We start from the raw sequence: 23,186 nt of genomic DNA, 5'->3' as shown, positions 1-23,186 counted from the left end.
CACAAAAGCCTTGCCAAGAAAACGTTCCAGAATCAGAACGAGCTTTAGATGATGATAGCGCATAAAGCAACAAGTGTTTCCTCAACACAGAGAGGATTCTATAGAACAGGCATAACAGTTAGCAGGCTTACTACTACGTAGTAAATACGCATCAGTGTATACAATGAAAATTGGTTTGACCACAACGTCACACGAATCAGCCTGGCTTTCCAGAAAACACACCAACATTTCATATACACTTATCTATTGCACAACATTGCTTGTCATTTAAGTGAAAAACTTAAAGGAAAAAGGTATCTTACTGTAATTCGGTAGTCCGTGACTCTTCCTCCACAACCTTCACTAATTGATGGGGGATCTTCTAGAATTGATCGTGAGCTGCTTAATACATGCAGAAAAATTTCTCCTCCATGGCTACTAAGCATGTGACTAATTACTTTAGAGCCAGACTTGCGCGGTTGTTCCAACAAAACAGAACGACCTGTTGGAAGTGAGATCAGTTTCATCAGTTGCCATGTGCTGCAATTTTATATTAAGAATTATATACGCACAGCAGAGGTTTTTACCTAGCCATTAAGACTGAATCCGTTAAACCTGTGTTTTCACCTAGATGAATGAGCAACTGCTTCAAGTACTTACTCTATATCCTTAGACAGTAGGTAGTGTCAAATGCTCTTAAATTTTTACACAGAACAATTGAAAGGCCTCCCTACTGTGAATATCCTATTGTTTTCTGAGCAAAATATTTTTTCTATGAATGTCTTAAGGCATTAAAATGGTATATCATGTATGAGCGGTGTGTTATTTTTAATCAAAGATGATGCTGTATACTAAACCATTATCTCACCCTGCAGCAGAAACTCATTAAAAGCAATGTTTATTGTTTTTCAAAATAACTCATTTTAGTATATAGTGTTTTTTTTAATACCACTTTTCAGATGCACACAAATAAAACAACCTTTGACTTATTTCCAGTAAAACAAATACCAGACAAAGAGGTTCAATCTTCAAGTTGCTTGTTATGAGGAAACAAAAACAGAAGATCAGAAGGGAGTGGTTATTTGAAGTATGCTACTAGTTTTAGTTCTAAACATTTTTAGAAATCAGAATACTCTTCCAATACAGAATACTCTTCCAATACAGAAAAATACATAAAGAATAACTTCAACTGAAAGAAAACTCCCATTAAGTGGATGTTTATAATGCAACTCTTTTGCTAACTATAAAAAAAACACACATGCAATTAATGTTGACTACTTACCACTAGCATTTTGATCAAGTGTATTGTCACCTACTGAAATAGATGCTTCCTACTAAATAGGCTAAAATGAAGAGTATTCTACATTTAGATTCAGTAAAGAACTACCAGAATTCACTATTTGCTCCTTCTCTACCTCTTTCTTCTTGTTTCCAGTTTTCAAAACACATTCATTTCTCCCTCAAGTACATTTAACAACTTTCTTTTATTTCTATATGACATGGTAATAGAATTGGCATTTCTACAATACACTCCCCTATACAAACTGAAACATGGTAAGTGCTTGTATAGCACTTATTCCTTATATGGCAAGATTTTGGTAGTGGGTGGCTGTAGGGGTAGCCTTTGTGAGCAGAGCCCAGAAGTTGCCCTGTATCAGATCAGAACCAGCTCCAGCTGGCTCCAAAAGGGACCCACTGCTGGCCAGAGCTGAGCCAGTGAGTGACGCTAGGAGACAGGAGTGAAAAAATGGGAGAGAATTTTGCACACATGAAGGTTACTGAAGTAAAGGGAACAGGTGCTCCAGTCACAGAGCAGAAGTTCCCCTGCGGCCTGTGGAGAGGCCCCTGGTGGAGCAGGCTGTCCCCCTGCAGCCCATGGGTCCCACATGGAGCAGATCTCCACGCTGCAGCCCGTGGAGGAGCCCCCGGTGGAGCAGGTGGATGTGGCCTGGAGGAGGCTGTGGCCCATGGAGAGCCCCCGCAGGAGCAGGCCCCGGGCCAGAGCTGCAGCCCGTGGAGAGGAGCCCACACAGGAGCAGGGGACCTGGGGGGACCTGCCACCCGTGGGGGACCCGTGCTGAAGCAGTTTGCTCCTGGGGGATGGTCCCTGTGGTACAGACCTATGTTGGAGCAGTTCTTGAAGAGCTGCTGCCTGTGGAAAGCCCACATACAATCAATTCCCCACACTGGAGCAAGGGAAGAGAGTGACCATGAAGGACAGTGGCAAATCAGTGACAAAGAGTTATGGACTGACTGCAACCCCCACTCCTTGCACTGCTCAGGGGGAGGAGGTAAAAGGTGGGTGGGAGTCAAGGTGTTTTTACTTTGCTTTTAGTTCTCACTGCTCTAGCCCGTTAGCAATAGGCAATAAATTACATCCATCTCCCAATACTGAGTCTGTTTCATCCATGATAGAAATTGCAGAATGATCTTCCTTGTCCTTATCTCAACTCATGAGCCTTTTCTCATTTTCTACCCCTGTTTTGTTGAGGGGGAGTGAGAGAACAGCATGGTGGAGCTGAGCTACCTACCGGCGTGAAGCCATCACAGAGCTCCACTTACAATATTAACAATTACAACTTGAAAATAATTAGTCAAGGACACATCTTTACCGTTAAGGAGAAAGTTAGTAAGGCATGATGAAGGTCTGCTATTTACATCTACTGGTGAAATTCTGTACGCTCCAGTGCAATAGTGTAATTCTGAAAGATAAATGAGTAGAAGAGATAAGAGTCTAGTTCCACACAGAAAAAAACATACCACAAAATGAAAGAAGGGAAGAGGATTAGGCTATTTCACAATCAGAAAAACTGTAGGCTTTGTAGAAAGCCTAGCTGTCTCTAGATCTAAAAAATTACTCTTACCATCTCCTGGCAATCATTTCAGTATCCTCAACTCTGAGAACTGAATACATTTCCCAAGCCTCATTTCCAGGAGGATCTCCAGAACTTTCTCTCTCAAACTATTTCACAGTAGAGTAAACCTCCTTTTATTTCTCTTACCTGTATTTTTAATCTGCTGGCTCACAAGGAGTCAGCATTATCTTGCTGATGGACTGCAGGATGCACAAGGTGAATGGCCAGGTCGTTCCCTATGTTACCCTAAATCCTCCCTGTCACTCAGCAGGAGTTGGAGTAGAGATCACAGAACAGATTGGTTTGGAAGGGACCTTACAGATCGTCCAAGTCCGTCCCCCACCATGGGAGACACTTTCCACTAGACCAGGTTGCCCAAAGCCCCATCCAGCCTGGCCTCAAACTCTTCCAGGGAGGGGACATCCACAGCTTCTCTGGGCAATCTTTCCTTCACTCAGATTAGAAAGTCAATATAGATAAATGAAAGAATCTACTGAATAAATTGTTGCACAAGTTTCCTTCCAAACAAAGGTTTCCTCAGTACTCTAATGCTTACACTAAAGATAGTGCTTTGATTCATATTTTGTCCTAAAACAACAATCAATTAAAAAAGAAAGCACAAAGTCTGAAAGCCGCTATGTTGAAAACCACCATTGTGGAACTGACAAGGTATACTTGCCCCTGCATAAGGGACAAATTACTCAACTTTGCAGTTAGGAAACAGCTTCAAGATAATTAAGAGGAGAATGATAAAACACCATGAAAACATTTACAATCTCCCTCACCTCTTTCACAAATCATTGATTATCCAAAACTACAAGAGCATCATATCACCATTATTAAAACAGAATGCATTCAGCAGTAAGTTATACAGAATAGAAGGTAAAAATAGCATTAACCAATGACTTATCTCCTTGCTCAAGTTCTTGTCAGCATATGTAGAGAAAAATATTCAAAGCAAGTTAGAGTATTAGTTTTGTAAGATACCATGTTACCTACCTACACTATTTGTTCGGGGAGTACACCATTTTAATGTTACAGTTTCTTTAAATGTGCCTTCTCTACTGTTGCCACCTACGTGATTATCACCTGCAATATTAAACCAGAAAAAGAATGCATCATAATGCGATCAAATATTTTGTTACACAAAAACGCAGCAAATAGTTATGTAAGAATGAAGTGTTATTGCAAAAAACCAACACTCAAAACAACAATTTAAGGTACAAAACATTTGTAACAACCATATACAAAACATAACCTAATTTTCAAAAGCTAGATATCTAACAAGTGAAAAAATCCATATGTTAGTAGTAGTGGTACTTGAAATAACCTTTTGAAATCAGCAGCAATTGCATGTATTTACAAAACAACAACCAGCAAACAAAATACTGTAGCTCCATAGTATGTCCCAAATATTTGACTTGACATTTAGAAAGTAAAATACATTTTGTTTTTATCTGCAACAGGCTTTTATTTTTTCCTTTAAAAATGCCTAGAACTTTGAAAGCATCTCTGTAATTTTCCATAGCCAAATCAGAACCCTTAACAAGTGTCAGAACCCTTATTTCTATACATATCTCAAAGTCTTCACTGAAACTGATCTAAATGCATATTTGACAAGTTAGACTTCGGTGGGAAAATAGTACTGGTGTCGTTACCCAGAATCTTTGCTATGTCAAATTCAATTTGAACATCTCAAGAGCTTTTACTGGCCACAGATGTTTTATCATTGAAATTACTTTCATACAGCACCTCACCGACAAAGGGACATTACACTGTGTGCGCTAGTGAGTTCTCTAATTCTTCGTGCTCTTTGACATTAAGAAAGGCGTTGACTGAGTTTTATACAAAGTTTCAGAATTACAGTGTCAGAAAACACTATGCTCAAATCCACAAGCATCTGAGAGGAATTAGATACATACATCAACACAACATTCTATGCAATGTGTTAGGGTTTAGTTTAATATTTAATGTAAGAAGTTTCATTGATATCACATTATAAAGACTTTTACTTTTTACTCATAAGATGTATTTGATTTACTTATCAATCATATAGGTAACCTGCAGAAGTAATATTTTTTTATTACTTAAAGATTACAGTTAAAATATCTGGAATCCTTCTGGAAAATCTAAGAATAGATTAAGTAAATTTGGCCTTGAGATAAGCTCTCTGTACCTTATTTCTGTAAAATGTTGCTAATCAAATCCCCCCTTTCCTAGTACCAGAGTTATCATAGTTAAAACCTGTATTTTTCAAAACAAATAAAAGGGAACCAAAATTTACAGGATCTGATAGAAAAAAAAAAAAAATCAAAGAGGCAATGCAGCAGGAGTTTGGTTTGGGGTTTTACTAGCAGACTTATTCCCCTGAGCCAATAAGTATTGGAAAACTAATACCGAACCCCTGCAATAAAGCTTTATACTTTCAACACGGATAAGAAGTTCAGGTCAATCTGAACTCATTATTCTAACATATACCTTTTTCCTCAAACTTCACTCCACCAAAAAAATGGACTATACTAATTACAGATGAGGAGATATGTTCTTTTCCTGAAGTAATGGTTGAGTCCCTGCAGGAGACTCCGGGCCAGAGCTGCAGACTGTGCAGAGGAGCCCACAGTAGACAGGTGATCTGGGGGAAGCTGCTGCCCATGGGGGACTCATGCTGGAGCAGGGACCCATCTTAAGAGGAAGGGGGAAAAATGGAAGCCCAACCCCCTCTAAAATTGTTCAAATTATTTCAAACCTCTGGAGGAAAAGTTGTTTAACTCTTTGTTAGATAACTGACATAGGTAACTCATCTGTTAAAATATTATTCTTCATTTCTAAGAAGTTAAAACATCAGCTTCTTAATATGCTTTAAAGCCATGTAATGTAGCTTTGAGTAGTAAAAAAAAAATCTGTAGCCTGTAACTAAATGGACATATTCTACAGATACAGCAAGTGAGACCAACCTTTATGATTCAGGGCCCTTTAAAAAGTTACAAACCACACTGTAAGAGAAAGCCTATAGCAGCCTGTAACAATTTCAAATGGGAATTCAACACTTCTGAAGAGGCATACGTTTTAAATATTCCACAGAAGACTTACAGACGGACATTTTTTTCAGTTGCTTGGTTTATAGCTTTTAAGTACCATCAATACAGAGTTTTTAGCCTCACTTGATTTATTAACAAAGTTCTGTATCAAACACTGCTTTCTGAACAAGATAATTTTGCATAAGACTTACTCTAATCTCATAGAAGTTATTAAGAATTCACCTGAGAGGAATATTAGGTAATAATTCAAAACTATTAAAAGCATACTAGGTACTTCAAATGCAGTAAAAAAGCTCAAACCAAGTAACTCTTGTGTTTTTCAAAGCAATTACTGTTGTGAACAGGTCTATGGGATCTAAGTGGTGTCAGTTATTATTACTTGACAGATTAAAAGCTCAATTGTTCAATAAATAATTTTCCACAAATACTCAAGTAGTACTCTTGTAAAACCACTGCACATCTAGTCTCTCAGACAGCTTTTTTTTTTTTTTGTAGTATCTCAATAAGAAGTTGAAGTACCCCTCTCATAAATCACACACAAAAATCCTGAAGGTATGTGAAAGCCATTGTGATGAATGGCCTGGCTTTGAGTTTGTCTTATTACTGGCATATTTTAAAGTAGTAACAAATAAAACTCCAAAGCTAACATTGCAAATAAAGTTGGTAGGTCACAAGGAACTGAAAATGTGCTGTTTGCAAATAGGTTTCTCCTTAACTCTAAGAGAGATGTCTGAAACGTACATCAATCTGAAGCTCATAAATCCGTTTGTGAATACTTCCAGCATGCAAATTATTAAAACAAAAAAAAGGAAAACATCTTTACAGGATTATTTCTACTTACCACTTTTTAAAAAGTCAACATGTGCTTCTTTGTGATGAAGAAGCTCCACATCATAGTTGGCTGATGTGTTAGCATGTTGTTCTTCCTTCAAAAGAGACAGGTAGGAACGATGAATATAGTTAATTTACCTAGACGTCACTGTTTTTATAAATTAACTGTTCCAATGATTTTACATTTATCTGTCACTTCAGAAGAAAATGAGAAGTCTCTCAAGTGCATCATACAACCACGAGATTACAGTTTGGGGAAACTGCTCTGACCTATTTAAAGATGCAGCCATCTCATTCTTTTTATTCCTTTTTTGAAACCCTATGCTTTCTTCTTAATACAAATGTCATGACAATGTGCATAATGTAAGATACAGATTAAAAATGGGTTCAACTGATTTTGTTTAAATTAATGAGGTTTAGGAAACCTATGACAATGTTTATCACCAATAGTTACAACATACTGAGCAGCAACAAACGAGCACTGCAGAATATATCAGCTACTACTTTTCTTAACTAAAAACTCAAGAATCTAAACCAAAGAAACATCCTCGGAATATACCATCCTTTTCTTGTACTTAAGATGCATGAAAAAACATACTTTCAACTGCAAATTAATAAACGCTGCATCTTTAAACAGCAGCAACAGATCAGCAAAACCAGAACAGTCATTTCAGTAATTTATTCTAAGTTAAAAAAAAAACACACAAAGGGAACCCAACATGGTCTCTTACTATAAAGACAAGGGCAGAAGGGAGAGACATACCAGCAGCACACAGGTCAGAAAGTTACAGACAAGGTATTTGCAAGCCTAAAGTCGCATTTATATGACAGCTCACTTCAAAGTTCCATTAAAAATTAAAGCGTTGTGACAACTTTAATTCCAGGTTTTGACTTATTAAATCCATATAAAAAGGCTACTTTTGAAAGATGCCCATACAAGTTTGCTGTTTTTCAAAATACAAGATTAGTAAAGACTGACAGTATTAAAACATTGCCTTGTTTTTCAAATCAGAAAAGTTTATCCACCCCTACCCTTTCTGTTTGTTTGAATAGTGACACTTGGAATCAGGTAGCAAGAGACAGCTGAAATACAAAGTTACTCTAAACTGAAGAATACTTTAAATACTTAACTGCAGTGATTTCCTTCCTGGTTGTGATAAAAAACGGGGACATAAATTTGAACAGAAGATGTTAAATTTAGTATCTTCCTTGACTAGATTATACCTTCTGTTCCCCCCCTTTTCTGGCTTATAGATCTTCAAAACGGAAAACCTACTGAAGAACTTTTAGTCTAAAATCAGCTGTTAGTTACAAACACCTTTATGTTGGGTGGGCATGATAATGAGACAGAGGAAAGACTCACTATGCCACTAAAATGCACAAGGGTCAAGAATATCTAATCAACACAACTAGAAAAAGACAAGAGAATCACAGAAAAATTATTTGAGATAAATAATATTTCTATAAATTATTACTAACAGAACTGAAATATTCCCTGAATTGCTACATCAAAATTAAGATTCAGCAATACATTTTGTTCTGTGATCCTTCTTAACTTTTTCTACCCCCTTTACTTTTACTAACCTGGTCACAAACATTAAATGTGGGCTAATAAAAAAAAACAAAAAAAAAAACAGAAAATATGAAAATATGATATGGAGAGAAAAGCCATGTAAAAATTCAATTTAAATAAACATTAAAAGTTTTCAAACAAATTTTGAAGTGTTGCAGATGGCCAACAAAGCAATAGACACAATAGTACCTTCATAGGAATGTTAGTTATTGTGGTTGAAGCCAGATCAAAGTGTTGTTGTACTAAAACATTCAGTTTTGTAGCCAAATGCCGTCCTGCACGGACACTGTGCACTTCACTGGTTAAAACAGGTGAAAGCTAGAACAAATTGACATAGAATATACAGTATTAATGGATTAGGCTCTAGTATCATGGAACAAGATAAACCAGTTGAAACTCTAAACTAAGCACACTTATACTACTAAACTTAATCAGGAAGAAAATGCCATGGAAAGTTAAGAAGGAAAAGAGAAAGATTATTTCTCATTCAGAACTTTGCCGGTTATGTCAGTTACAGTTGCTACAAGGTGTCCCATATTCAGAACTGTGCCGGAAACCCTGAGCAATTAGTTGTTAATAGGAAGAATTAGAAACAGGACATAGAGAAAGAATCCTCTTAATAGCAGCTCTGGGTCTAGACTTTCCTTCTTTCACCCACTGAGTAACAGGAGCAAAGTCACTTCTATATACCTACTTGCGTGTTACACACAAAAGAAACACAAATTGTAAGTTCCATTTGATTTTCCCTTTGCAAGGAATAATGGCATTGGTTTTAGGCTTAAAGAGCAATGACCACCTTACAAAGGAAAGCAGTCTATTTATTCACTTCTGTTGACTTTTTGTTTCTTTTAGCATGACTAGTAAGTTTCTATAGCAAAGAAAAAATGTAGGACAAAAAACACATTCCCTTTTACTTGTGAAGTTAGATGTAGGACTAGATGTTATTGTGTTAAGAATAGCATTTTTTTTTCATAGTCAGCACATTAAAATACCAAGCATTTCAGACTGAAGATCAGAATTTACCAAAATCTGTTTTTTATTTTAAACAAACCACTTATTTTAAACAAACCACAAAGCATACAAGTCCATAGAGCACACATGCATTTACTACAGTTGAAATGTTAATATAGAGTAATTTCTCATACGTGTCCTTTTACCTTTTCTTGAGGCCATTCCCGCTAATCCTATCGCTAGATATCTGTGAGAAGAGGCCGACCCCCAGCTCCCCACACCTTCCTTTCAGGTCTTTGTTGAGAGCAATAAGGTCTCCCTTATTATTTATTGAAATGCATTCTGTTTGCTAGCATTTGACAGCATAAACAAAAGCTCCATTTTGTTATCATGAGAAAGTCATTCAACCAATAGTTAAAATCGAAACCTGTTAGCCTGGTAACATGGAACACAGCAGTGAGCAATATCCATGTCGTTTAACAGATACATGTTAAAACATGCTGCTAGCTAGCAGAAGTCCTGCTTGAACAGCAGGGTTATTCAGCTACCCCATTCAACACAACAAGTAGCTGATGGTTTTCCATTAGATCCCTAACTACGTATTTCCCTCTCAAAAGTAAGAGAAATCAAACCCAAAGTTACAATCAACCAATGGCATTATTTTTTTCTTCATAAAAAAAGAAATATGAATTATTACTGCAAGAAATTTAAGTAATAAAATGAAGATGATGCCATAGGTGTGAAAGAAATCAAAGCATTCATGTTAAATAGCAATATGCACGCTGGCAACTTTTCAAATAATCAACACTTGTGTTTTTTCCTATGCCTTAGCAGAGGCTCAAAGCCTTATTGAGGTATACTTAATTTGCACTGTTTACTTTGAGTCTGACACTGTTACTAATACTAGGATACATTTTCTCATTTTAAGCTCCTTACCTCTTTTTTAGGCCGATCTGAAACAAGGCTGTCTTCACCAACTGGGTATGTGTGGATTAAGACCAATTCACATTTCTGGATCTGCATTAGACTTAAAAATAAAAAATAAAAATAAAAAAAATTCTATTTAACCTACAGAGTGGCAGAAAGTATCTCAGAAATTACATGAGTTCTCCCAGGATTCATTTGACTGCCAAAACACAAAATCTGAGACATATTACAACATACTGTTTCTGAATGCATTTTCTAAAAACTAGGTTACATTACTGATTTTCAGAAGCATATTTCAAAATTATCAGAATAAAGTGTGTAACATTTCTAGCTCTTCAGCTGCAATAGCACTGTACTACTTTTTGGACAGATCAGCAGGCTAGATCCTTAACTACTGTACTCTGTTTAGCTTCATTCATCTGAAAATTGATGCTACAAAGGATTTGTGTCTCCGGGTATGTGTATTAATATTAATCATGGTATTCGTTTAGTAATTAAGGTATTCCAGTGAACATGAAAGTTAACTATCCATGTCTCCTAACATGGCTGGATGTTTGGAGAGATCAAGATACTGGTTAGCATTCCTCACTACAGTGATGTACGAAAAACTATGTGTGAATCATCTTTACGGTGGACTTAGAACCCAATCCCCAGGCAGTACTATCAAATATATACTACATATATATACACACACACACACACATATATATGAAATTGAAATTTGAGCAGGTAAATATCGGAGACATTTGCATAATGATTACACACAGGCTTAGAACCCTTTGTTTCACACCAACATTCAAACCATTCATCAGAAAAAGTTTTAGAATGTTTTAAGTGACAAAGACACACTTGTATTTCTTAGAGCACATAACAGGCACATGCAGACTAAAGAACTATTAAAAGTATACTCACTGATCTGAATTAGCTGCAAGTTTGTTATGTTCATGAATGGTTTCCTGAACACAATCCTCAAGCATTCGAACATGACTGTCACTAGAAAGAAGTTGAATATACATATTTTTATGCAGTATTATCAAACCTCTTGTTCAAAGCAACATGCCACTACATGATCTCCTACTTAAAGTGGGAAAATTTTGGCTGGTTACTGTAGCGCACGTCCATAAACAAAACCCTCAGTAAGGCAAGACATGATCTATAAAGAATCATAGAATAACTGAGTTGGAAGGGACCCACAAGGATCATGGAGTCCAACTCCTGGGTCCTCAAAGAACCACCCCACCCACCCCCCCCCCAAAAAAAAATAAATCAGACCCTATGTCTGAGAGCATTGTCCAAATGCTTCTTGAACTCCAGCAGGCTCGGTGCTGTGACCACTGCCCTGGGGAGCCTGTCCCAGTACCCAACCACCCTCTGGGTGCAGAACCTTTCCCTAACACCCAGCCCGACCCTCCCCTGTCCCAGCTCCATGCCATTCCCTTGGGTCTTGTCGCTGTCCCCAGAGAGCAGAGCTCAGCGCCTGCCCCTCCGCTCCCCTTGTGAGGAAGCTGTAGGCTGCCATGAGGCCTCCCCTCAGTCTGCTCTGCTCTAGGCTGAACAAACCAAGGGACCTCAGCTGCTCCTCATATATCTTGCCCTCTAGACCCTTTAACATCCTTGTTGCCCTCCTTTGAGGGCTCTCCAACAGTTTTATCTCTCTCTTCTACTGCAGGGCCCAAAACTGCACACAGTACTCGAGGTGAGAACACAACAGCGCAGAGGAGAGTGGGACAACCACTTCCCTCAATCAACTAGCAGTGCCATTCTTGATGCACCCCAGGGTACAGTTGGCCCTCCCAGGCACCAAGGCACACTGATGTCTCATTTTCAGCTTGCTGTCAGTCAAAAACCTCAGATCCCTTTCTGCGGGGCTGCTCTCCAGCATCTCTTCCCCCAGTCTGCGTGTACAGCCAGGGTTGCCCCTTCCCAGGTGCAGAATCCGACACTTGCTCTTGTTAATCTTCATGTTGTTGTTAATTGCCCAGCTCTCTCTGCAAGGCCTCACTACCCTCGAAGAAGATAGCTACTTAGAGCACTAATTCATAGCAATCAACAAAATACTGCAAAAACATATGAAATTCATTATCTTTAAATGGTAGAAACAAAGTTGTCATACATACCTTTTTGCATTGGTAATACAGATAATTCTTCCTCTATTTCCAACACGTTCTGCATTCTCCATGAGCATGGTTCGAGCCTCATGCTGGTATTCTGTTATTTTGCAAAGCGCTTCAACTGCTGCAACCAGACCATGAAGTATGCTGCAGCATTCTGGATCTGCCCGAGGATTAGGTGGACCAACAGCTGCTAATGCTGCCATTAACTAGTTAAATAAAGAGTTGAAGGTTAGTTTTCCGGCATTTGATAAACTGGTCAATTAAGAGAAAAAGTCATCATTATAACTTATCTTACATGCACATTAATATTGTCAGGAGAAAACGAAATAGAGCAATAAAACATCTCTATATGTTCCCATCACTCTAGAAAACATTTTGGCCCCAAGTTATCCATGGCAGTTGATTCATCTTCTGTTACCAACCATTGAGAATAAAAGATTACTATAGAAAAATACCTGGCTATAATTGCAAATTATATCCCACACCTGAAAATTTGCATGTTATCAATTGCCTTCTGTTTCTATTTTCTGAAAACCTGGAAATTTGATTCCTCCCCTAATTGAGTTTTTCAGAAAATGAGTCCAATATGAAACAAAATGAAAGCAAATAGAATACAAACACTGTTTACACTTTTCTTCTTTAAAAAAGTTTATTTGCCTAGCTTGCCAAGCTTAAAAAAAGGGTAAAATTCAAAAGGTATCACTAGTTTACAGAAGAAATGCACATACGGCTTATTTCTTTATAACACTTATTTTAATATAATTTGATCCTGAAAGCTACTTTTTTTTAAACTGATGTAAAGTTGCCTATTGAACTGCCAACCCCAGTCTACTTCTTAAAATTCTATTATGTAATCATTTCAGATCAGATACACTGACACTTTAATTCATTAAAATTACTTAATATTGAATATAGTAAGATGTTGCTATTTATTCTGCAATTAAACTAGACTTTCTGAACAAAAGAACAGCTACAAAGCATACTTCTTGCAAGTTCTGATCTTCTTGGGTCCAAGAATTCAAGACATGAGCCCCAGAATCACTCACAATGAAATTCACCTAAAAGGATTTAAAAAGTGCATGTAAGGTAACAGCCAATCACAACCATGGATTACGGCTACTTCCCCAGATCCTAGCTAACATGAACTACACCTCCCTCTTCACATTAATTAACCGATACCCTGGAAATGTGTGCAATTGAAAGCCAAGCTAAAAATAAGACATACACAAAAAGCATTCACTGCTGCCATATTCATTTACTCTTTAAGCAACATTATGCTTAACAACTTCTGACTCTAAATATTTGTTTTTAAGCCATCAAATCAATCTCATCAGCAAGTTAGTATTTCAAGATGTTATGAAGTCTTAACAATCAGGTCATATTTTCAGTAGAAGAACATCCACAAAGCAAAGTAAGTTCTAATACCATGGTAGAGTAAATTGTTCTCCAAACACCGTCACAGCTGACAGGGGTAAACATCTATCAAGTTTTACAAAACATCAGACAGGAAACCATGTTCTAAAGTCGACAAAATCAGTCAAGGGGAGGAACACCTTTCATCTCAATTTCAACTCCTCAGACTGCACAGGCTACAGTTCAGCCAAGTGATTAAAATCAATTAAACGCACACTTGGCATAATCCCATCGCAGGACTTGACTGTAGTTTAAGTTAAATGTCTGTTGCCTGAGAACTGTCCGCAACCCCTCAGGGCAGAGCCACTGACACACACCAAACCACGGAGCTATCAGTGGTATTTCTTAGTGCTGTCTGGGCCTGTGTCCCTTGCTTTGACACAGACAGTGTTCCATTATCATTACTTCACAGCAGCATCAGTCACAAATTTAGCTGTTTTTCTTAAAAACAGCATCCAGTCTAAGGATACAATGGTTTGCACAACAGTTTACTCAACACAAAGATCTACTGACTTCAGGAACCAGGGGTTAGTTACCTCGGTTTATGATACAATGTTACAGAACCACCAGAGATTGATGCTTCTGAAGAAGAGATGCATACCAGGAAGCTCTCTCACTTTTTCAAGCTAGCAGTTTGAGAGATATCCTACCCCTTCTACTGGCCAGCATTCCTTTGAAGTTAGTACTGAAAACTTTAAGAAGTGCTACCAAGTACGTTTACAGCCAGGGTGTGATATGCAGCAAGACATCACTCAAGCTTTTGTAAGTTTACAGATCACAAGAACACAATAAATCTGCATTACCTTAACGCACCTCTCCTCATGTTTTGCAGAGAACATTAAGACAATCAAGGTCCCCAAAATAAACATGTAATGGGACTCAAATCAATTTTAAAAGCTATAAGCTCTATTAACAACACAAAGATATTTTATACAACAAATTATATTTAAACTTCTAGCAACAGCTAATGGTATCAGAAGGCTTCATCAAAATGGGAAAACACTCCTTAAACAATGAAGTATCAAATGCTGTATTTCTGCAAAGACTTACCAGCTTTTTGAAGGGAAAAATATCATACATTATTCTACAGTACTCCATGGATGATTCCACTGAACAGGTCCATAGTGATTTTGATATGGGTGCTAGAGGTATAATTCCTTGGGTCCGATTCTTTACTAACATATCAAATTCAACATGCTGTCTACAGGATTCTGCCATATATGGGCAGTGATCCACAACAAAAACAGTTTTATGAGACTCAGAGAAGATTTTCATTTTCTTCCTAAAGCAAACAGATATTACAATTAGAAAAAAATGTACAGGACAAAAAAATCACAAGATTACTGTACAGTTTATATAGCTTACATAGAAGCATCTTTCTACAACACCCAGTTTTAAAGAGGTTACCCCTCAAAGTATTTAGATCATACATTGTATACATTGGCTACTCTAACACTATTTGTTGAGCTTTAAAAGTTGCTATGAAAATGCCTATTTTAAGGCTCTATTTACATGGAGACAAAAGTCTCCCCTTCGGTCTTATTAGTCCATATACTTGGTAGACTAGTTTTCTAACTGTAAGAAACTATTTTTTTCCCTCAGGAGGAAAAAAAATAGGGTACATGAATGTGTATAGCTGAGGAGGCAATAATAATAATACACTGTATTACCCTCCTCCCTTCTCTAATTAAAAGAAACATTTAAGCAACATGTAGACGTACAGACCTTGTTACTTAAAGTTTTCTTGCTAGAAGAAACAACAGGAACAAAATCATTTATGACTAGGCTACTGTACTGGGTCTGGCTGGGATGGAGTTAACTTTCCCTGCAGCAGCCCATACAGTGCCGTGCCCTGCACGTGTAGCTAGAACAGCACTGGTATCACACCAGCGCTGTGTCTGCTGCTGAACAGCGCCAGCACAGCATCAGGACTCCCTCTAACAACCCCAGAGCCAGCAGGCTGGGGGTGGGCAAAAAGTGAGGAAGCAACATCACCAGGGCAGCTGACCTAAACCAACCAAAGGGATATTCCATACCGTGTAGTGTCACACTCAGCAATAAAAGATGGGGAAGGGGAAAGGGGGGGGGGGGGGGGATGCTCTCCTTATGAAAACATCTGTCCTCCCAGACAACTGCTATGCCTCTGAGGCCCTGCTGCCTGGGATGTGGCTGAACATTGCTTGTTGATGGTAAGTAGAGAGTAATTGCTTTTCTCTCTCTTTATGCTTCCATGATGCCTTTGCTTGTTTTTTCCCCCCTTCCTTTTCCCTTTAATTAAATCATACTTATCATAACCTATGAGGTTATTTTTCTTTTCTTTCCAGCATACTTTCTTCTCTGCTTCTTCTACAGAAGGTGAGTGAGGGTGTTAGTGTTGGGGAGAATCGAATGGATGTTTTACTAATGTCTCTTAGGTGATGGGACATACAGTATAATTAAGCATTGCCAAATGTACTTACATTATCAATTAATCTATGTACACTGGAAACTTAGGGAGTACACTGAACATTTAAAGGAATCGTTGAAGGGGAACCCTGGGAGGGAACAGGTACAACCTGACCTTGGATAAGGGCCTGGAAATGCTGAAATGAGTTGAAGCAGAACCAAGGAGCGGAGGGAGCATGCGTCGAGTGAGAAAGGTGAAAAGTTTAGCGGAGAGGAAGACTCCTTACTTCATCTGGATGACCACCTGGACGACCACCAGAGTGCGCCACGCATGTGCAAAGGGGAGGGGAGCTAATTAGAATGGAATGCCAGGCTGATGTTGCAACCTGTAATGAATATGTATGCCTTACGTAATGTTGGATGTATAAATAATGGCTGGGAAGTAACGGGACTTGAAGCCAGATTTGGGCACCTGCCCCGGCTTCCAGCGCTGAATAAAGCACCTTCATATAATCACTTGGTGGTTATGTGGTTGCTACGCTAACATTTTGGCGACCCAGATGGGACGGCGTGGGCACTGCTGAGGCGGATCGTGTCTCGGTTTCGCTCCAGCCGGCACTGAGGGATTCTCAGGGAGCAGTCGACCACGACCAACCTCCGCTGCTCACGACGTACCACTGGAGCGGTAAGCAAAGGTGCTTTCAACTTTGGGTATTCGGTACCAATTTGGTTGGGAAAGCCTGCCGGTCAGACGCGGCGAAAGCCACGCTCGGTTGGGCAGGGAGCTCCCGGGGTAAGCCTAGGCGTCGTCCGTTAGACAGAGCGAAAGCTCTGCAGGTTCGGCATTGGTGGTTTGGTATTGGTAATTGTATTGGTTTGTGCTGAAGGGTCAGCACCTGGTATTATTGGTATGTAGTAAGCACGCTGCTGCTCCGGCAGCTTCTGGGAAAGCACGCTGCTGCTCCGGCAGCTTCTGGGAAAGCACGCTGCTGCTCCGGCAGCTTCTGGGAAGGCACGCTGCTGCTCCGGCAGCTTCTGGGAAGGCACGCTGCTGCTCCGGCAGCTTCTGGGAAGGCACGCTGCTGCTCCGGCAGCTTCTGGGAAGGCACGCTGCTGCTCCGGCAGGTTTTGGGTTTGTATCATAAGCTCAAAATGAAAAAGATCAAAGGAATTCTGGGAAAAGATGTACCTATCCCGCGGACATCCCCGCTGGGGTGTTTGCTAGCACACAGGAAAGAGGGAGGTTTTGGTCAAGAAATGCGGAAAGGAAAGCTGATTGATTATTGTAATATTTGGTGGCCACAGTATAAACTAGAGGACCAAGAAACTTGGCCTGAGAATGGAACATTGCAATATAATACAATTTTACAATTGATGCTATTTTGCAAGCGGGAAGGAAAATATGATGAACTGCCGTATGTGGAATTATTCTTTTATTTGCGCCGAAAGCCTGAATGGCAGCATGCTTGTGGAATAATGGTGCTTGAAGTTTCAACTGAGGAACGTTGTTGTGCATGTACTAAGGAGGGACGCTGTATACAGCATCAGGCAATACAGAATAATAAGTATTATGGGGAAATGAATAATGGAAATATTGATTTGGAAGTTGCGCCGTTGGCTCCGCCGGAAGAGCCAGGACAGGGAGGGAAAAGAGAAAAGGAAGATAGCAGTAGTGATGGAGAATCCCCGACTTTAGCCTCCCCTGTGTCACATAGGACCCGGCAACAGCGAAGGGCAGGAGAAACTATAAATGAACAGAGAGGGAAAATAATCGCTCCCCTCAGGCAAGGAGTGGGGACAGAAGGACCGGTATGTGTTAAGGTGCCTTTTTCAGCTGGGGATTTAATGATATGGAAACAAGCAGCCGGCACCTACAGGGAAAACCCAGATAAAGTAGCTAGGGTAATGAAAATGATAATTAAAACCCAAAATCCCGATCGGGATGATCTCCAGGTGATCCTGGATACTTTGATGGACTCGACAGAAAAAGACATGGTATTGCGGGCAGCCAGAGAGAGAGCCCGAGAAGATATACGAAATGGATTAGTGCTTGGAAATCTAGATCAAAACTTCCCCACCGAGGATCCCCAATGGGATTATAACACAGGGGATGGAATAAGGAGGCTGAAGAGATATCAAGATTGGGTACAAGTCGGGGTACAGAATGCCATGCCCCGGACCATAAATTGGTCAAAATTGTATAATGTCAGGCAAGAAAAAGCGGAATCACCTTCCGCCTTTTTAGAGAGATTGAAAGAAACTGCTAAGAAATATACAGATTTAGACGTAGAGACTGAGCAAGCTAAAGCTCAATTAGCACTCATTTTCCTGGGACAAGCCCAAGAGGATATTAGGAAGAAATTGCAAAAGTTGGAAGGTGCAGATTTGAGAAATTTTGGATAGGCTGTTGGAAATAGCCTGGAAAGTGTATAATAACAGAGAACAGGAAACGACAAAAAGGCAACAACAGAATTTATTAGCAGTAATTCAAGGGAGAGAACATGCAGGATTAAGGGGCAGGGGAAGAGGAAATATTAACGGTCGAGGTAGAGGAACAGGGAGAGGCTACCCGAGCTCAGGGGGAAACCGGCTGGGTCTTAACCAATGTGCCCATTGTAAGGAGGAGGGTCATTGGAAAAACGAGTGCCCTCTCCGTGGACAGCTGATCGTTGGTGGGGGAAATTCGTTCCGAAACCAAGAAGCAGCTAGGGCGATGGTTCTGGGGGAATATAGTAGCTGACTAGGAGATCCGGTAGCAGAAACTAAAGAGCCCTTGGTAAAAATTCAAATAGGAAATAAGGAAGTAAAATTTTTAATTGATACAGGGGCCACATATTCAGTGCTCAATAGATTAAGTGGTAAGATAGGGGAAAGGAAAACTACTATTGTAGGTGCCACCGGGAAGGAGGAAATACGGCCGTTCTTACAACCCCTTGATTTACGGTTTGGAGGCAAAGAAATTACACATGAATTTTTATACGTACCAGAATGCCCTATTCCGCTTTTGGGACAGGATTTGCTAACTAAACTAAACGCTACCATAATGTTTGAAGATGGAGAATTGATTATGAGAATCCCGGAATCAAAAGTGGGACAAATATTAATGATTAAAGAGAAGGCTGTTCCTCATATCCCAAAAGAGGTAGAAAATGCAGTAATGCCTGCAGTTTGGGAAACGGATGTGCCTGGAAAATCAAAAGTAGCCCAGCCAGTAAAAATTGAACTTAAGGAAGGGGCACGACCGGTACGGATTAAACAGTACCCATTGAAGCCAGAAGCTAGGCTAGGAATAGTAAAGATTATAGACAAATTTCTTAGCTACCACATTCTGGAGGAATGCAAATCTGAATATAATACCCCAATTTTCCCAGTAAAGAAACCTAATGGGGAATACAGGCTAGTGCAGGACCTTAGGGCAATAAACGAAATAACAAAAGATATTCACCCAGTGGTGGCTAATCCTTATACATTGTTAACATCTGTAAAAGAGAAATATAAGTGGTTTACGGTAATTGATTTAAAAGATGCCTTCTTCTGCATACCCATTGACAAGGATAGTAGAAAACTTTTTGCTTTTGAATGGGAAAATCCACGGAACGGACGAAAGATGCAACTAACCTGGACAAGGTTGCCTCAAGGATTCAAGAATAGCCCGACCCTCTTCGGCAGTCAACTAGCTAAAGAAATAGAAGATTGGATTAACCAAGGACAGATTCAGGTACCAAAGGATCGATACCTGCTGTTACAATATGTGGACGATATATTAATAGCTACCGAAGGGGAGTCAGAATGTATTCAGGTAACTATTGATATTTTGAATCAATTGGGACTAAATGGGTACAAGGTTTCTAAACAAAAGGCACAAATCGCGTGCACAACAGTAATTTATTTGGGATGTGAAATTTCTCAAGGACAAAGAAAATTGGGAGTTAACTGAATACAAGCTATTTGTGAAATCCCCGAGCCGCGAAATTTGCACGAACTACGGGCTTTCCTAGGTATGGCCGGGTGGTGTAGACTGTGGGTAATGGACTATGGACTCATAGCAAAGCCCCTCTATGAAACCCAAAAGGCCTGTACATTTACCTGGGGAAAGCCACAACAAGAGGCCTTTAAGAAATTAAAAGAAGCCCTGATAAAGGCGCTTGCCTTGGGCTTGCCGGACTTATCAAAGGATTTCCAGCTGTTTGTGCATGAGAGACAACGATTGGCATTAGGAGTACTGACCCAGCGACTTGGGAGCTGGAAAAGACCTGTGGGGTATTTTTCTAAACAATTGGATGCGGTAAGCGCTGGATGGCCCTCGTGTTTAAGGGCTGTGGCAGCCACAGTCCTTTTAATACAGGAAGCCAGGAAGCTCACATTAGGGAAACGAATTGAGGTGTTCGTGCCACATATGGTGACTACGGTATTGGAGCAAAAGGGGGGCCATTGGCTATCGCCCAGCCGAATGATGAAATATCAAGCTATACTAACTGAGCAAGATGATGTAATCTTAAGAACTACTAACTTATTGAACCCAGCAGTGTTTCTAGGAACAACTACGGAGGAAGGAGACCTCAGTCATGATTGCGTGGAGATCATCGAACATACCTATGCCAGCAGAACAGACTTAAAGGATCAGCCTCTGGGGAGACCGGATTGGGAACTTTTCACGGATGGAAGCAGCTTTGTGGAAAATGGGACTCGTTATGCAGGATACGCGGTAACTACATCAAAGGTAGTGATTGAGGCAAATTCCCTACCTCCGGGGACTTCAGCCCAACGAGCAGAAATAGTCGCCCTGACACGAGCCCTGGAACTAAGCGAGGGTAAGAACGTGAATATTTGGACAGATTCAAAATATGCATTCGGGGTAGTTCATGTACATGGGGCATTATGGAAAGAAAGGGGAATGCTATCCTCACAAGGGACTAATATAAAATACCAGGAAGAAATATTGAAATTAATAACAGCTGTACAGAAACCCCAACAGGTGGCCATAATGCATTGTAAAGCCCATCAAGGAGGGGTGTCAGAGATTGCAGAAGGTAACAGACTGGCAGATTTGACGGCCTGGAAGGTTGCTCGTGAAGTATGGAAAGTAATAGCTCTAATTCCATCAAAGGTAGGCCTCTCTTGTTTTAAATTACCTAAAGACCCAAAGTATTCAGCAGAAGATGAGAGACTTGCAAATTTGATGAAGGCCCAGAAGAATCCTGACGGCTGGTATGTGACTGCGACAGGACAACTTATAGTGCCTCCTATAGTAATGTGAGAAATCTTACAAATAAAACATAATGAATGTCACTGGGGTGCAGGAGCAATGGTGACCTATTTGAAACGAGGTGTCATCTCGGTACACATGTTAACAATGGCAAAGTCAGTAATGTCAAAATGTGAGCTTTGCTTAAAGAATAATCCGGTAGCAAGGAAACATGCTGAGATGGGAAGAACTAGAGCTGGGATAGAGCCTGGAGATTACTGGCAAATAGACTTCGTAGAACTGCCTAAAGCAAGAGGTTATAAATACCTATTGGTAGGGGTTGATACTTTTTCAGGATGGCCGGAGGCCCTTCCCTGTCACACCAACCAAGCAAAGGAAACGGTAAAATGGTTACTACAGGAAATAATCCCTAGATTTGGTGTACCATTGGGTATTTCTTCAGACAGGGGACCACATTTCATTGCCAATGTGGTTAAGGAGGTTAGTAGGTTACTGGGAATCACCCAGAACACCCTATCCCACTTACTCCACCCCCATCCTATAGTACTAGCGTTAACAAGCAGGCATAGAGGAATCAATAAGATAGTAGACTAACGAAGATGCGTTAAGATTATACTTACTAATCTCTATATCAAGTTATACTCACTAACCTCTACTAACCTGATTCAACCTAATAGTAATGAAAATACTTGCTCTTGGTATGAGTGAAGTATTTTCAAAGGGGGGAAATGTTAGTGTCGGGGAGAATCGAATGGATGTTTTACTAATGTCTCTTAGGTGATGGGACATACAGTATAATTAAGCATTGCCAAATGTACTTACATTATCAATTAATCTATGTACACTGGAAACTTAGGGAGTACACTGAACATTTAAAGGAATCGTTGAAGGGGAACCCTGGGAGGGAACAGGTACAACCTGACCTTGGATAAGGGCCTGGAAATGCTGAAATGAGTTGAAGCAGAACCAAGGAGCGGAGGGAGCATGCGTCGAGTGAGAAAGGTGAAAAGTTTAGCGGAGAGGAAGACTCCTTACTTCATCTGGACGACCACCTGGACGACCACCAGAGAGCACCACGCATGTGCAAAGGGGAGGGGAGCTAATTAGAATGGAATGCGAGGCTGATGTTGCAACCTGTAATGAATATGTATACCTTACGTAATGTTGGATGTATAAATAATGGCTGGGAAGTAACGGGACTTGAAGCCAGATTTGGGCACCTGCCCCGGCTTCCAGCGCTGAATAAAGCACCTTCATATAATCACTTGGTGGTTATGTGGTTGCTACGCTAACAAGGGAATGGTTATGGCTGAGTTCAGCTGCCCAGCAGGGTAAAATCCCCACAGGCCTCAAAGCAGCATAAGCGTCAAGACTTTGAGTTAATCTTCACCCTTCACTTTTCTAGATCCATCCTGCCATTTTTAAACGGACACCCATACTTCGATCTCTCACTGACAGAACTGTACCAGAAGCGCTTCTCATCTCGCAGGAGAACCCCCCGTATCCTTCCCACCTAGGAAGCCTGACACCTCCCCAAGGCTGCCCTTTTCACACCCACACACCGGGCTTCCCTACCCCCTGCCACCACTGGGGGAACCCCTGGGAAGGCCTCAGCGCAGCCTCCCGGGGAAGACTCCCGGGTGCTCCGTGCCTGCCCAGCGCCCGGGAGCCCCCCCTCGGACCACCCCGCCGTGCTTCGAGCGCCTCCGTGACCCGCCTTACTTGGGCCGGCTCCTCCTCTGCTGCGCGGGTCCCGGGCCGCCTCTTCCTCCTCCTCCTCCTCTTCCTCCTCGCCGCGCCCGGGCCCTACCGCGGGCCCGCTCCGGGGAGGCGGGATGGGCCCCGCGGGGCGCCCTACCGGGGGCCGGGCGCCTCCGGCCAGGCGGCCTCCATGCCCCGGCTCCGCTCGCTTCC

General features: G+C 40.6%; 1 protein-coding gene across 3 annotated transcripts in view; it reads right to left on the bottom strand.

Annotated features, from left to right (window-relative positions):
* The window catches only part of INTS13 (integrator complex subunit 13), a 29,183-nt gene extending 6,025 nt beyond the window's left edge, over positions 1-23,158 (bottom strand). Inside the window, exons 1-12 of one of the 3 annotated variants that reach the window (XM_067000402.1) lie at positions 22,995-23,138; positions 19,685-19,743; positions 14,732-14,963; positions 13,252-13,326; positions 12,272-12,474; positions 11,067-11,147; positions 10,164-10,254; positions 8,466-8,594; positions 6,714-6,798; positions 3,834-3,923; positions 2,592-2,681; positions 303-481 (exon numbers count right to left, since the gene is read on the bottom strand). In XM_067000402.1, coding sequence (XP_066856503.1) covers positions 303-481; positions 2,592-2,681; positions 3,834-3,923; positions 6,714-6,798; positions 8,466-8,594; positions 10,164-10,254; positions 11,067-11,147; positions 12,272-12,474; positions 13,252-13,326; positions 14,732-14,956 — 1,248 coding nt within the window. In that variant the 5' untranslated portion in view covers positions 14,957-14,963; positions 19,685-19,743; positions 22,995-23,138. Of the gene's footprint in view, positions 1-302; positions 482-2,591; positions 2,682-3,833; positions 3,924-6,713; positions 6,799-8,465; positions 8,595-10,163; positions 10,255-11,066; positions 11,148-12,271; positions 12,475-13,251; positions 13,327-14,731; positions 14,964-19,684; positions 19,744-22,994 lie in introns of those variants that run through there. The other 2 variants (XM_048050110.2, XM_048050111.2) reach the window with 2 other exon arrangements.
* Between the last annotated feature and the right edge of the window lie 28 nt (positions 23,159-23,186).

The sequence above is a fragment of the Anser cygnoides genome, chromosome 1, assembly GCF_040182565.1.
Source record: "Anser cygnoides isolate HZ-2024a breed goose chromosome 1, Taihu_goose_T2T_genome, whole genome shotgun sequence".
NCBI lineage: Eukaryota > Metazoa > Chordata > Aves > Anseriformes > Anatidae > Anser > Anser cygnoides.
Note: the sequence above shows the minus strand (reverse complement) of the source record. Positions and strands in the feature narration are given on the sequence as shown.